The sequence below is a fragment of the Vombatus ursinus genome, unplaced genomic scaffold (genome assembly GCF_900497805.2).
Source record: "Vombatus ursinus unplaced genomic scaffold, bare-nosed wombat genome assembly UNPS02015129.1, whole genome shotgun sequence".
Taxonomy (NCBI): domain Eukaryota; kingdom Metazoa; phylum Chordata; class Mammalia; order Diprotodontia; family Vombatidae; genus Vombatus; species Vombatus ursinus.
The window spans coordinates 122,488-139,358 of NW_020954907.1; the positions used below are offsets into that span (position 1 = coordinate 122,488).

At 41.7% G+C, this 16,871-nt stretch overlaps 1 protein-coding gene across 1 annotated transcript in view; it reads left to right on the top strand.

Annotated features, from left to right (window-relative positions):
- The window catches only part of FUOM (fucose mutarotase), a 36,976-nt gene that overhangs the window by 2,503 nt on the left and 17,602 nt on the right, over positions 1–16,871 (top strand). Inside the window, exons 2-4 of the mRNA XM_027846366.1 lie at positions 770–838; positions 3,393–3,463; positions 4,397–4,498. Of these exons, the coding sequence (XP_027702167.1) occupies positions 770–838; positions 3,393–3,463; positions 4,397–4,498 (242 nt within the window). The remainder of the gene's footprint in view (positions 1–769; positions 839–3,392; positions 3,464–4,396; positions 4,499–16,871) is intronic.

A 16,871-nucleotide genomic window follows, 5' to 3' on the forward strand; every position in this document is an offset into this window, starting at 1 on the left:
TCATATTACTTACTCCATAAGCTCTACGGGCCAGCTATAGTGACTTCCTTGCTATCCAACTCTCATCTCAGTGACTTTGCTCTCATTGTCTCCCATACCTGGGGTGTCCTTTCTCCTGATCTCTGCCTTTTGGAGTTTCTGGTTTCCTTCAGGACTCTGCTTAAGGTCCATCTTCTGCAAGAGACCCTTTCTAGTGCTTCCAGCTTCGAATATTACCTTAAAACTATTTTATATGTATCTTAAATAGACCTATGTATGTGCATGTTTTCTCCCCCATTAGAGTATATGCTCTTTGAGGACAGAGATTTTATGATTTTTTTATGTTTGTATCCCCAGTGCTTAGCACAGTGCTTGGCACATAGAGGAGGCTTGATTATTGCTGTTGATTGCTTGATTGAAGTCCTTTACCTTGCTCAGTTTTTCGTGGTTGAGAGGACCTGAGAGTAGGGGACCTCTTATTTCTGATTGGTCTAGATCTTCCTTAGCCCACCCCTTTGAGTGGTCATATACCCACCACTCAGCTATTGCATAGTATGGTACAGTGGCAAGAGGGCTGGATTTGGCCAGAGGACCTGGGTTTGACTACCAGCTCTTCCACTTGGGCAAAATGCACTAGCTTCTGGCCTCAACTTTCTCATCTACAAAATGGGATGATTAGGTCAGATGGTGTCCAAGATTCCTTTCAGCTATAAACCTCTGCTCCCGTGATCTAGGCTATTGTATTTTTTGTGGCTGATAATGATGACTTCATACTTCTTGCCTTTTTCAGTTCTTGCCGATGCCAACTTTCCTACTTCTTCCATATGCCGGAATGGCCCAGTGGAAGTCAGAGCAGATGGTGAGTCCCTGCTTTCCTCCTACCCCATCCCCAGATACACAAGGATCAAAGTGAAAAAAAAAATCCACTTTATCTTTCATTGATAAGGTTTCAGATTTGTTGTCAACTAACAGTGGATGGTTTTTATCTCTGAGATGCTTAAAAGTAGTGTAAAGGAAAATGAATGTGGTGTCAGAAGTGGGTCAGAGAACATCTGTGGCTTGCTGGAGAGGGAGGACTGGACTGGAGTGAGGAAGAACTGGGTTTGAATTCTCCCTCAGGCACTCATTAGCTGTGTAGCCCTGGACAAGTCATTTAAGCCTCAGTTTCCTCATCTGTTAAAGGAGGATGATAGTAATACCTAAGTAACAGGCTTGTTGTGAGGAGTAAATGATACCATATCTGCAAAACATCACAAACCTTAAAGCATAATAGAAAGGTGGCACATTAAAAAAAGGAGTGGGTTCCTGTCTCAGCTGCCATTTATTAGCTGTGGTACAACAGATTAGGTTGCTGAGCCTGGAGTCTGAGATCTTGGCCTCAAACCTTGGCTCTGCCACTTACTATTGGGATGATTTTGAACAAGTTGTTTAAATTCGATGGGCCTCAATTTCCTCAGCTGTAAAAAAAAAAAAAAGAAAAGAAAAGAAAAAAGAAAAAGAGGGTTGGTCTAGATGACCTCTGACATACCTCCTAATTCTGAAGCTATTATCCTTCTGTTCTAATGGGTGTCACAAAGGGCAAGAGCCCTGGACTTGGAACCAGGAAGACCTGAGTTCAGATCTATCCTCGGACACTTACTGACTGTGCCTCTGGGCAAGGGACTTAACTTCTGTCTGCCTCAGTTTCCTCAGCTGTAAAAAGGCAATAATAATAGCATCTATTTCTTCACATGCAAATTGCTTGCCTTCTCAGTGGGTGTCGGGGAGAGAGAATTTGGAACTCAAAATTTAAAAAGAAAAGAATGCTAAAAACACTAAATTAAAAATTAAAAATAATTGTGCCTGTCTCACAGGGTTGTTGTAAGGACCAAATGAGAAAATGTGTAGTGCTTTGTAACCCTTAAAATCCTATGTAAGTGTTTGCTACTATTATTATTATTTACCTAGTAGGGTGACTTTGAGAAATAATTCTGTTTCACAGGCATTCTTCATGCATTTTCTCTGAGCCCTGTGATCAGTTGAGGTCATTCATGCATGCCATGCGTTTTGTAAGCATATATGCTTTCTAAAGATAAAGTTGATTGACTAACTGACGCTATGTGGATCTAGTACATGGCAAAAATGGAACTCTAGCCTAGGTCTTTTAACACCATGTTATGCTTTTTCTATTGTGCTAACTTAATGACATTAGCTGCATAAATAATAAAAAAAATAACAACTAGTTTTTATATAGAACTTTAAGATTAGCAATGCACTATATATATATATATATACACATAAATATACATATATATTATCTCTTGTAATACTCACAACAATCCTGTACTATTACTATCCCCATTCTAAAGATGAGGAGACTGAGGCTGAGAGAGGTTGTCACTTTCCCAAGGTCAAACAGCTAGTAAATATCTGAGACAGGATTCAAACTCAGATTTTTCTGACTCCATATCCTGAACTCTATCCACCACACTACTTAGCTGCCTAGTAGGGAAGAAAAATCCCCATTACAAAATACCCAATGAGCCGTCATCTGGCCTCTGTTTGAAGACCTTTAATAAGGGACACCTGTGAGCTCCTGCAGCAGCCTGCTTCACTTTGGGGCAGCTCTGTTTGTCAGGTGCTTCTTCCCATTAGAAGTAAGGCAGGGACTGTCTTTTGCTTCTTTTTGTATCTCCAGTGCCTGGCACAGTGCCTGGCACAGAGTGGGCACTTAATAAATGTTTCTTGTTTGTTTGTTTGATTGATTGATTCCTGAGGTCAAGCACAATTTTGCCTCTTGGCAACTTTCACCCACTCTTCCTAGTTCTGCTTGGGATCTGCCCCAACAGAACAGTTCTCAATACTCTTTTACAGGGTAGCTTTTCAAGTATTTGAGGACCTCTATTGTGTCCCTGCCCCTCCCACCCCCCAAATCCTCTCTGTTCCGAGTGAAATAGCTCAAGGTCTTTCCACCGTTCCTCATGTGGTATAAACCCAAGGCCTTTCACCCTTCTGCTTTCTTTCCTCTAAACATCCTTCCCTTTATCTATGTCCTTCCTAGATTGTGGTGATCAGAACTGAATTCAACACTCTAGATGTAGCCTGACCAGGGCAGAGTGCATTGGGACCATCATCACCACCCCTTTGGTCTTCAGAGCTCTAACTTAGCATAGTCCAAGATCGAATTAGCTTTTTTAATTTTTTAAAATTTTCCCTTGGGTTACAGGGTTGCTCTCAGATTCTCATAAAGTACTAGATGGAAAGGTGCTTTGAAGAGTATTGTAGCCACCATACATCTTCACCAGGCAGGTTGGATGAAGCTGTAGTCAGCTTTCACTGTCCCAGAAGCCTCTGCTCGTAGCCTTTATTGCTTAGCCCTGCCGGCCCCACTGTCTGGCTCCACTGAGGCTGTCTTGGCTATCTTTTGGTTGCAGGCTTGGGCATCCCACAGCTACTGGAGTCCATTTTGAAGCTGCTACCCTTGGATACTTATGAGCCAAATTCGGTAAGACTACCTTCAAGGCCCTGGGCTAAGGGATAAAGAAGTCAGGGAGCTTCTGAAGTCACAGAAATCCCAGAATCTCATCTAGGAATGAGAGACCTTAGAGACCAGTGCAGAAAAGGAATTCTTTCTATAGCATCTGTAACATCCCCAACATATCATTATCTAAGCTTTGCTTGCAGACCTCTAGGGAGAAGGAAGGCTTGGAGGCTATAATTTTTTTTACCCCAGTGAAGAGAGTAGGGGACAACTGGGTTCCTGGGTTCAGTTCTGTGAGCCTGGACACCATTTTCTCTGTGCTCTAGTTTCTCCCTATGACAAACTGGAAAATTTTTATTTGTCCTCATTCATGCACTCTCCTTCAAATAATCACTTATAGCTAACATTTATACAGTGTTTTCACAGAAACCAAATTTAATTAGTGCTGTTTTGCCATTGATTAGATAAGACCTTGGGTGAATTATTTCCTGCTCTCTGGGTCTTAGCTTTTTCATCTGTGAAGTGAGGGGTTTGGGCTTCATGTCGGGGGAGAAAGCTCCCAACTTTCAAACTCCTGGTGCTAGTAAAATAAGTGGAGTGAGCTGCCTCAGGTGGTGGTAGCCTTCCATCATTGGAGGTCTTTGATCAAAGGCTGGATAAACACTTGTTGAGGATGTTTTAACTGGGATTCTCTTTTGGGTAGGAGTTGAACTAATGGCCACAAAGGTTCCTTCCAGCTCTCAAGTTGGGTGATTCTGTGATTACCTGATGTCTTAGGTCCTTTCCAACTCAGATATTCTCTGAATCCACAACTCTGTCATTCTATTCCCAGTAGAACTGAAGGGCCATGAATACTTCCCTCCTTGGTCCTTGGGGATTTCTTTGATTGGGTGCAGCCTATCATAAAATCATTGGTGCGGGTGATAATTAGGCCAACTCTTCCCATCTGCTTTCCAGGTAATGGTAATGGACCCGGTAGAGAGTGACAAGGCCAAAGGTCTCCAGACACCTGATGTGTGGCAAACCTACAAAAGCTTCCTGTCTCAGGCCGGCTTCAAGGTGAGTTCCCTGACTTTTCTGTCACATAATAAGGAAAAGGGTGGGTAGACAACATGGGATCAAGTGGGAAAATCTCTGTGCCTGCTGGTTCTCATGGTGACATGGGTCTAAGGGGCATTAGTGACACACATCTCATCCTCTCCCAAACCTACTTTGGTGTGTATTTCCCTTTTTTTGTTGTTGTTCAGTCATTCCAGTTGTGTCTGACTCTTCATGACCCCTTTTGGGGTTTTCTTGGCAAAGATACTGCAGTGGTTTGCTATTTCTTTCTCCAGCTCATTTTACAGATGAGGAAATTGAAGCCAGCAGGGTTAAATGACTCACCCAGGGTCACACAGCTAGTAAGTGTCTGAGGCTGGATTTGGACCCAGGAAGTTGAGGGGCCTGACTCCAGGCCTGGCACTCTATGTACTGTACAACCTAACTGCCCTTTATTCCATTTATATTTATATATGTACTTATCTGCCCCATTAGAATAGAAGCGCTTTGTGAGTAGGGGCTGTTTCCTTCTTTATATTCGTTCTGCCACAGTGCATGGCACAAAGTAAGCAAGCACTTAATTCCAGTTGTGTCTGTACACAACTGGAATTGGGGATAATAAAAGTACCAACCTCCTAGGGTTGTTGTGAGGAGGATAATATGAGTTTATATTTATAAAAAGCTTTGCAAACCTTAAAGCGCTATAATTGCTAGTTATTGTTATATCCACTATGCCACCTAGCTGCCTGATAATGTCATAAAGTCTTCAACAGTCTTCCTCAAAGGCCGTTATGGGTATGTCTTAAAAGAATGTCTGACTCACCTAGCATTTTTATAGTGCTTTGGTTTGTGAAGCACTTTCGTATGTTATCTCATTTGGTCTTCACAACAACCATCTGAGGTGGATGCTTTTTTTTTTTTTTTAAAGATGCAGAAACAGAGGCTGAGAGAGCTTAAGTGACTTGACCAGGGTCACCAAGCTAGTGAGTGTCTGGCTGGGGCTTGAACTTAGTTCATCCTGACTCCAAGTTCAATCTCAGCCACTCTCTGCCCACAAAATTTTTGTCGATTGTTTAATTTAGATTGATGTTAATTAGTGTCAGTGGCTGTTATTCACATGGGCTTTCTCTTTGGAAGAGAAGTACCCTTCCCTCCCTTGAGTTTTGGGCTTCAAAGACAAGCCACCTGGCTCCTGAATCTTTGCTCCACCCCCAACATCAACCACAAAAGTCTTTGGGCTAAGAATCGGGAGAAGTGAGATCTAGTTCCTATCCATCATTAACTGTGTGGTATTCTTGGTCTCCTTTTACATAAAATGAGTAGAATATTCCTTTCCTTACCTTGTAGATGATGCTCTAAAGTAAAATCCCCCTGAAATGTCTATAGAGCTATATAAGTGAGAAGTGGTAGGGTTTAGGCCAGTTGTGTCAAACTCAAGTAGAAATAGAGGCCACTAATCAATAGAAGAAGGCATTTGTGAGCTGCACCTTGACTTAGTTTTAAAATTAATATTATCTCCATTTTGCTGTTTTTGTATTTATTTTGTAAATGCTTCCCAATTATTTTATAATCTGATTTTGCCAGCACAGCTTCATATGGCTGGATAGCATAGTTAATAAGTCTGGTGTAGAAGATAGAGTGATAGAGGAATCAGGAGAGGCCTGAGTTTGAATCCTACTTTTGATGCTTACTAGTTGCGTGACCATGGACAAGTCATTTAAACTCTCTTAGCCTCGGTTGCTCATCTGTGAAATTGGGATAATCGCTGAAGTCAGAGGGCTACTATAAAGGTCAAATAAGATTAGGTACTGAAAGTGCTTTGCAATCCTTAAAGCACTGTAGGCACTCCAGCTGTTAGTAAACGCAAAGTGTCATCACTGTTTTTTCACCTGCCCTGGAAAGGTGTGGGAGGATGGTGGGATACCATCTGGATGAACAGCAGGGAGTGCCTCGGATTGATTGAGAAGAATTCCTTTAGGAGCATGGTGAGCAGGAACAAGTCATCACACATCCCTGGGCCCCATACTCTTGTGTAAAAGGAGGCACAGTCATACTTATGACAGAAATGGTTCCAAGGATTCATCAATACGTCCTCATCCAAAAGCAGAAATATGGAAAAACCAGGTTGTGATATGCTCAGAACATAGACCCGCAGTATCCAAAAGCCAGTGGGCCCCAAGCAACAGCCTTAAGCTGCATTATTTGGTTACGTAGGCAGGGTGATACAGCATAGGGAAGAGGGAGAAGGTAAAGATTTACACATCAAAGAACAGGTCCCAAAAGGAGAAGAGCTACATGAGATAACATGATAAACTGGTCAGGAGACACTGGGGACAGAGCTGGAATTGGCAGATTAACCATTAACACCAGAGCCGTAGATACATGTTCATCTTAAGGAAACAGAGGTAAAAAACCAGGCCAGAAATTCTCTTTTCACTAACCAGAAAAATTTGAGGTGAGCTACAATTTGAGGTCTCATTTTGATTTTTTTTACATGACTTTCTTGTCTCATACAAATGGCCGTAATGAGGGTGAGTCAGACATTCTTTTAAGACATACCCATAACGGCCTTTGAGGAAGACTTGTGAAGACTTTATGACATTATCAGACAGCTAGGTGGCATAGTGGATATAACAATAACTAGCAATTATAGTGCTTTAAGGTTTGCAAAGCTTTTTATAAATATAAACTCATATTATCCTCCTCACAACAACCCTAGGAGGTTGGTACTTTTATTATCCCCAATCTACAGATGAAGAAACCGAGACTGGGAGAGGTTAAGTGACTTGCCCAGGGTAATACAGTTTGCGTCTGCAGTCACATTTGAGCTCAGGTCTTTCTGTCTTCAAGTCCAACACTATCCACTGCATCACCTAGCTGCCGCTTGTGGATATGCCAGGTGCTTAAATTCAGATGCTTCAGCTTGGAGTCAGGAAGTTCAAATCCTCTTCTAGACCCATCACTCTCTCTCTCTCTTTCTCTCTCTCTCTCTCTCTCTATCTATCTATCTAACTCTATCTCTCTGTCTCTGTCTCTCTGTCTCTCTCTCCAGTACATCATGTTGCCTTTGCACTGTCAAAGTAAAAAATAAATATAAGTTTAGTAAAAATGCTAGACTAATTTAATGCTCACATGGAAAAATGTTCTTCATTTAAAACACATCACCAAACACAATAATATCAGGAACAATGATATAAAAAGCAGCCTCTTCCAGGGAGACAATTTAAGCTTGCCAGTGTTGTGTCTATTCTTAAACCTATTATCATCCTCTGATGGCTTTCAAGTAGAAGAGAATTATGTCAAAACAATACATGAATCACTTAATGTATATTGGTATCATCAATTTACATTATATACTTTAACTGAAAAACAAGTTAAATAGGGTACTTTATCTTGTGGGAATTTTTCCAGTGATATTATAAAAATGTCATTTGGACTCAATAAGTATGAAATTCTTAATGTACACCAACGAAGAATAGAGACCAAAAGCTTTGAGCCTGAACACAAAGGTCCAACTGAATCAGTGGGTGAAGGTGATACTTAGGAATACCTTGGCCTTCTCCAAGCAAGGTGTATTGAGCCTGAGCTGCTGAGAGCAAACAAACCTCACTTTACAAAGCAGTAATAAAGGCTAACTGCAGGTACACAACATTGGACTTAGCTAATGTAACCAAATAGTCTCCAAATGGACACAATGGAACAGTCAAGATCCAAGAGTGTTATCAAAAGACTCTCTATGGGCAACATCCACAAGAACTCAACCAATAATATATTGATAAAGAAGCATCCCAAAAAATGGCTTCATCGTGTGAATTTGTTTATATTGACCAAGAAGTCTAATAGTGATCCAGGATCATTTCATTGCTGTGAGAAACAACAGAAGAGTTATCTTTAGGAAGCCAGGACTCACTGATTAATGCAGATTATGCAATGAAATAATGGAAACTGCCACATAACACTGCAAGCTGCAAAACTTTAGTGTCAGATACTTGGAGAGATGTGAAAAGGTAGTTAGAATTGTGTACCAGAAGCTCACCACCCTTTACAGATTAAGAGCCAACAAACTCCCGTGCTACAAGTACAAACCCTAAAACAGTCTTGAGAACTCAATGAATAAACGGTATTGGAACCAGGGAATCATCACAGACAAAACTGATGACTTCAACCAATTGGATGTAACAATGATCTATAAATATTTTCGCTCAATATTTTTAACAGAAGTCACCATTTCAAATACTAATAATGTCCCTACAAAATGGAATGAAAAGCTTTCAAAATATAGAGATTTAGTGGAAGAAATTAAAACCATGTGGGAATGGGATGAGGTATGTGTCCTCCCCGACATTTCTGTTATGGGAGGTTGTTTCAAAGATGCTTGCAATGAGTCAACCTCGAAATTAGGGTTAATCTGAATTCTGTACTTTTAGGTGCCATGTTTAAAAATAACTGAATTGATATACAAGTTGCTCTTTATACACCTGGGACTTTTTGTCACTCTTTTTGATCTTTAATCCTATATTGTTTTTTAAAATAGATGTTTATATATTTATCAATATATTATTGGTTGAGTTCATGTTTCTTTGGAGCCATACAAGCTATGAATGCTTTATATTAAGTACATAAATAGGTTTGTCTTTGAAAGGGTGGTGGGTATTCTCATCTTTTGTTAATAAAAATGTGATGCCTTCTATTAAGAAATATGAGATCAGGCTTGGAAGAACGGGGAGGTAGGTGAGTTTGAGTCAATAATTATGGATCATCTCCAAACCTTCTATTTTCTAGTTTTGCAAAGAAGTTAGAATTTTAGTCACCTCCCTTGATGTTGCCACTGTGTGATTCATGACATTAATGGTACTTAAGCTTTCCATTCTGTGTTTGATCCACTCATATTTTTGTTGTTTTGGACTTATTTTATCCAGTCAATAAACATTTACTAAGTACCTACTCTGTACTAGGCACTGTACTAAGTACTGAGATACAAAGAGACGAAAGATAATCCCTGCCCTCAAGCAGCTCACAATCTAATGGGGGAGACAACAAAAAACAGATTTGTACAAACTCCATACAGGTCAACTGGGAACTAATTAACAGAAGGAATGCACTAGAATTAAGAGAGGTTGGGAAAGACTTCTTGTAGATTAGAAGATGGGATTTTAGTTGGGACTTGAAGGAAGCCAGGAAGCCAGTAGGCAGAAAGGAGGACCAAAATCATTCTAGGTATTTGGGATGGCCAGAAAAAAAAGCCCAGAGCTGAGACATGAAGTGTCTTGTTCATGGAAGAGCCAAGAGGCCAGGCTCATGGGACTGATGAGTACAGGACAGGGAGTAATGTAGAAGAGGGTTTGGTTGTGAAGGGCTTTGAATGCCAGACCTGAGATTTTGTATTTGATCCTTGAGATGATACGGAGCCACTGGAGTTTGTTGAGTAGGGGGGGGTGACGTGCTTTAGGAAGTCACTTTGGCTGCTGAATGGAGGATGGATTGGAATAGAGAGAGACTTGAAGCAGCAGCCATTGCAGTCGCCCAGGTATGAGGTAATGATGGTGGGTACCGGGGTGGTGGTGGTTTCAGAGGAGAGAAGAGGACATGTTGGAGAGGTGTTGCAGAGGTGAAATCAACAGGCCTTGGCAGAAGCTTGGATATGGGGGAGTGAGAGAGAGTGAGGAATCCAGGAGGACTCAGGTTTTGAATATGGGGGACTGGGAGGATGATGTTGCCCTCTATAGGAAAAGGGAAGGTAGGAGGTTTTAGGAGAAAAGATGAGTTTGATTTTGGACATGTTGAGTTTAAGATGTCTACTGGACATCCAGTTCAATGTGTTTGAGAGGCAGTCAGAGATATTGGTTATAAGAGAACAGAAATTCTTCATATCCCTGTTCTTTGGAAATTCTTTCTCTCCTAAAATTTCTTTGTTTTTCAAGCCTCTAAATCTAGTTTTTGACAGACGTTGAATTACTTAATTTGCCCTTTGTCTGCTTTCACTCCTTATAGCCTTAACCTTTTGGCTTTTGTTTTTGATTATTGATTGAGGGTATTGAGAATTTCAGATGTACTTTTTTTTCTAGATTCCATTCTGCATTTTTTTTTTGTCTGCCATTTTTTTTTGGCAGTATGCTGTTGACATTTTCTAATACACTTAATGACATGTTATTGATGTTATGAGAGGCAGCATGGGATCTCGAATAGGCCTCTGGACTTGAAGTCACAAAGACCCAGGTTTGGATTTTGCCCCTGATGCTTACTAGCTGTGTGATTCTGGGTAAATCACGTAATCTCACTGTGCTTCAGTTTCCTTATATACAAAATGAAGTAGTTGGACTTAATAGTTTTTAAAGTCTTTTCTGGCCCTCCATCTACAACTCCATATGCTTCCATTGCTTTTCTGAGGGTCTTCAATAGTTTTCTCAATCCACGTCTGCCTCGGTGGTATTTAATGCCTGTTCTTAGTATTATTCCTAGGCAGCTCCTCCTTTCTTCCTATGGTTCTATACATTGGGGATGGCTCTAGTATATGCCATTCTGTACAGATCCGAAATGTTTTTATATACCCAGTCAAATAATTCATTTGTTCATGAGGGTTATAGCAGATATCAGCTTTTTGGAATGACTCTGTTTTGGTATACTGTAGTTGGTTTATTAGTTGAATCTATGCTAAGAAACTGAAAAGGTGGGGAGGGGCTTTTTTGAAATTCTATTCTAAGTATGCCCATCTCTACTTCAGAGTTGTTTTAGACCTTGGCATTATTTTTTGCCATCTGTTTCATTGTTATGCAAAGCTCCTGGTGTTCATGCTAGGTGTAACTTTTCACTGTTTCCAGGTTCATCTGCTTTTCTTTTTCAGATTTAAGTCACTCTGCAATTTCCACTTTTAGTTCGTCTAATCTGGGAGTAGGGATGAAGTTATTTCTTCATATTGCTGTACACTAATGTGCGATATCTTGCCATGTGACTTAGAGCTGAGGATATTGTTGAAAAAAGCAACACAAAATCTTTGTCCAACCCTGCTAAGATCTCTCCAGTTTTATCAGGTAGCCCTGGTATGTTATAAAAGCATTCACATCTTCAGGAATTAACAACAATAATAATAATAATAACTACTAACATCTTTGTAGTGCCTACTATGTACCAGGCGCTGTGCTAAGCATTTTACAGTTATCACATTTTGATCCTCACAGCAACTTTGAGAGGTACTATTGTTATCCTCATTTTACTGATGGGGAAACTGAGGTAAACAGAGGTTAAATGTCTTGCCCAAGGTCACTTAGCTAGTAAGTGTCTGGGGCAGGATTTAAACTTCCTGACTCCAGACCTGGTGCTATGTGCACTGAAGCATTTCCAGCACATGAGATAATGGTGTCTCTGTTCCAATACTTTTTTACTTCTTGTGGAAGTAGAATGCAAAAGAATGCTACTTGATCCTCTGTGCCACAATCGACTTGAATAGGACCAGCCTGCAACTCCATTAATGGAGTGCTGCTCCGTTAATTTCTCAAATTCCTGGAGAAAGTTACCATGCTCTGGCTGGGGTAGGTTATTACTAGCGTCCAATGGGCCAGCATTTCAGGGTTCTGCCAGGCCTTCACAGCTACTGTTATGGTGTCAGGGCACACACAGTCCCTTCTCTATATGTTACTTTGACTGGCTTCTCCTACTTGGCCTTTCCTTCCACCCCCATAATGCTGATGATGGGTTGGGCTTTGGGGCAATTATTATTATTGGTTTGAACCGTTGGTTTAATTGGTTTAATCTGGTGTAGGGACACCCCAATGTGGAAACTTCCTCAACCCATGCAGATTTGCATAGTGTTAGGGAGTCACCTGGGGCTCTGCTAAGTTAAGGGACTTGAGCAAGATCACACAACTTGTGTATGTCAGAAGCGAGACTTGAACCTAGGTGTTTCTGACTCCAAGTTAGGCTTTCTACCCACAATTTGGAGGTGCTGTCATCATCATCATCCTCATCATCCTCATCATCATCATCACCACCACCACCACCACCATCATCATCATCATCATCATTGTTGTCAAATTGGCAATTATGATGCTGGTGTCACCTACACCATGATGTCATGTGAGGACCTAATGCCATTATATACATAAAGTTCTTTGCAAACCATAAAGCACCATATAAATTTCAATGATTACTGTTATTACTAATAATTAGTAGTATATACATTACAGGGCTGGTGTGATGTTCAAATGAGAGGAAGTACGTAAAGGACTTTGGGTACGATGGAAAGGGCACTTACTCTAGAGTTAGAAGACCTGGGTTTGAAATTGCCCAGGTGACCTAAGGCAAGTTGTTTAATCTCCTTGGGCCTCAGTTTCTTCATTTGTAAAATGAAGAGCTTGGACTAAATGGCCTCAGAGGTGTATTCCAGTTCTGGATGGATGGTCCTGTCTTCATTTCAACTATTCTTATTATTAACATTATTGCTAGCTCTCTTCCAAACTTCCTGTTGCACTCCAGGGCTCCATCGTCTTCCTAGCCACCCAAGCTCACAACCTGAGCGTCATTCTTAGCTCTTCTCTTGGATATCCAATGCTCAGCAAGTCTCCTCATTTCTACTTGCTCAACGTCTCTCATCGGCATCCCTCCTCTCTGCTCACGTAGCCATCCCTCTGTGCAAACCTTCAGCACCTCATACTAATAGCCTGCTGGTTGGTCTCCCTACCTCGACTCTCCCTATTCTAGTCTATCCCTCTCAAATCAAAATGATCTTCCTGAATTCCCCATCAGACCATGTCGCCTCTCAATAAACTCCAGTGGCTCCCTATCACCTCTGGAATCAAATGTAAAATCCTCCAACTTTTAAAGCACTTTACACCCTGACCCCTTCCTACCTCTCCAGGCTCCTCACACTTTCCTTCCTCCAGCACTAACTACAATCCAGCAGCAATGGCCTTCTTGTTGTTCCTCCTACACAACAAACATCCCATCTCTTGGTTCTGTGCCATTTCACTGACTTTGCTCCATTCCCAGAATGCTCCATCTCTTCAGCTCTGGCTCCTGGCTTCCTTCGGGACACAGCTCCAATTTCACCTTCTGCAAGAGGCCTTTTCTAGTCCTTTCCATTGCTAGTACTTTCCCTCTGGGATCTCCTCCCATTTACATTGTATGTATCATATGCACATAGTTGTTTACATTTTCTCTCCCTGATGAGAATATGAGTTCCTTGGGGTCAGTCGCCTTGTTTTTGCTCTTCTTTGGTACCTGGCACATAGTAGGTCCTTAATAAAGGCTTATCGATTGATTGATATTATAGGCCTCTCATTTGCAGGCTGATGACTGTAATTCTGCTCTGTTTTCACTAATGAACTCAAGCCTCACTGACATGATTTCTGTGATCACATCCTTCGTTGGCTGCAGCTTCCAGCCTTCCCCATCTGCCCAAGTGTCCGTGCAGTATTATCATTTGTAGACTCCTAGCATATAACTTCTGCCCTTAATTAGTTCTCATGGACTAGGGCCTGATGGGCAGCCTTGACTGGTTGAGATCCAATGTGGCATCTACTTAATTGTTGGATTCAGACTCAAGTCGCTGTTCCATACCAAGGAATGAAAATTGCTGCATTTTAATTTTTGGCACTAGGAACAACTACACTCCCATACTCCTCCTGTCCACTTCAGCCTTCCCTCTTTCCCTCTCCTCCCTCTGTGAATCTCATACCTCTGAGGCCTTTGTTCAATAATATTCCTTCAAAGTTCCCCTTGTCTTCTGGAAGAATTTCTGTCCTGGCATTTCTAGAAGAAAAACATGTAATAAATCATAGTTTCAGAGCTGAAAGGGACTTTTGAGGTCAGTTAGTCGATAAACATTTATTAAGCACCTACTGTGTGCCAGATGCTCTGCTAAGCACTGGGAATACAAAGAAAGACAAAAGACAGACCCTACTTTCAAGGAGCTCACAGTCTAATGGAGGAGACCATCCAAGGTCATTTAATCCAACCCCTTCCTTTTATGCATGAGGAAACTGAGTCCCACAGAGGATAAGGCCTATCATCACACAATTAATAAGTATCAGAGTCAAGATTCAAAACCGTGTCTTCCTGACTCAAGCTAGCTTTATTCCCTACCAAGAGTCCAGATCCCTTTGGTCTCCCTTTCCTTCTTCTCCTTTCCTTTTGTTGGACTCCTCCAAGGTGACAGCAGGTAGGGCTGGCCTCAGCTTCCTTTGTGATGGTAACATAATTACATGGTGTTGGCTCTCTTTTCTCACCGTTATTGCCACATCATCCCTCGGAGGAGGGTAGAGCATCTGTTGCCCTCTCCTACATTATTATACTGCCTTTTTCTCCCATCTCCGGTAAGTCTGGCAGTTTATTGCTGACTGTCAGTCTGGGAAACAGCAACTTAAGTAAAGATGGAGTCTTTGTCATTCCCAAGCCTCAGAGATGCCCCCTAACCGTGGTCATTCATGCAATAAATTTAGGGTAGCATAGGTGCTTGTCTGATGCCAACTGCAAGGACGCTGGCCTGGGGATTAGGTGATGAGAGCTCCATTTCTTGTTCTGGCAATCATGAGCCATGTAAATAGTGGGTAGTCTGTACCACTTCTCTGAACCCATTTCCCCCTTCATTGAAAGGAAGGGGCTGGACTGGATGACCTCTAAGCTTGACTTCTAAGCTCAAATTCTAAGCAAATGCCACAGGCCCAACTTACGAGGAAAATTGAAGCACATTTGGGTTCAGTTGTTAGGCCCGCTGCCTCCAACCTACTCTGAAAGCCATGCTGGGGGCTGGCAATAGATTCTCATATTACTGAATTTTGCATCTGACATATATTGACCTTCCACTGATCATAGAGCCCTATACTCAGCATTGTGGGGAGAGAAAAGACCTTGTGGGCCTGGAGTCAGAAAGACCTGAGTTCAAATCCAGCCTCAAATACTCATTGGCTGTATGATTCTAGGCAAGTCATTTAACCTATGTGGCAATCAAACCTCCTTGCAGCAGGGTGATACAATGAACAGAGTACTGGACTTATGCCAGGAAGACCTGAATTACTTATTAGCTGTGTGGCCTTGGGCAAGTCACTTAACCTCTGTCTGCCTCAGTTTCCTCATCTATAAGGTGGGGATAATAATAGCACCTACCTCCCAGGGTTCTCGTGAGGTTTAAATGAGATAGCATATGTAAAAAGCATTGCAAACTTCAAAGCTCTATGTGAATGCAGGCTATTTATTATTATCTAATGAGGGAGAAGGGATAAACATATAAACATTGAATGAGGATAATTGCAAAAACCATATATATATAGTCCACAACAGCCTTCCAGGTGGTCTGTGTGCTTGTCTCTTGTGGTATTTATGTTTATAATATGTCTGTACCTCTTTTCTATGTCTGGCATGAATTAATAATTTACTTATAGTTAATGGAAATCAGACGTTGTCTCACTGGTGCCCATCTCATCAAAAACAGCTGCATTCTTCCCATTGTGTTTTTCTAATGGCAAGCTGGAGATTGGGCTGATAGGTGGCTCCCAGAAGTCTTTGCCCTGCTGGCCAAAGGATCCTAAGCTTTCAAGTCGGGAGGGATCTTAGAAGTAAATTGTGCACATAAGAGCCAGAAAAGTGGGAGAACCCCTGGGCTAGGGCTTCAGGAGAACAAGATTCTTTTCTGGGTCGTGATCCTGGCTTTCTCTTTGACCACTCAGCCTTTGGAAGATGAGTCTATCTGTGAACCTCGGACTACCTCAGAAGGCTAATATGAGGATGAGTGAGATGTCACGGGAATAGGTTCTTTAAGTTCCTGTGAAGAAAAGCTCCAGGGAGAGAGAAAGGCGGATGGGAGTGATGGAGGGAGTGGGGAGGGAGGTAGGCAGAAAGATACTGGAAAGGGCAAAAAAGAGAGAGAGTGATGGAAATTATTTTTTATTCTATTTTAATTTCCTGGGCAGGTTTATCTAGTGGACAGAAGGCTGATCCCTTTAAAAGGTTCACTTTTGTTGCTTCTATTGAAGTTAAACCTCTGGAGTCCTGTGTCTCATGAAGGGAGACTGTTGGATCTCCCCCCTAGTCATGGCAGCATTTTAGGGAATTACCTCAGTGTATCTCAGCAGAAGGCCTCCATGCTGGGGACCATCCGCACTACCCAAACAGGAAAATGAGACAGGAAATGCATATAAATGGCAAACTGATCTCTCTGATGATTAAGGCCAGAGCCTACAGAGCACAGAAAAGACTATTTATGGACAGAATCAGTGCTTCTTGGGAATGCATTTATACCTTCTGCTTGGACCTGCATCTCTGGTTGTTCATATAGGAAGAAAGTCCTGCCCCTTGGCAGGGACCTTGGTTTCTTCCCTCCTCATTCTCTTCCACCACCCCTCCCTCTTTCTGTGTCTCTTCTATGAGTGGTGTGTGTGTGTGTGTGTGTGTGTGTGTGTGTGTG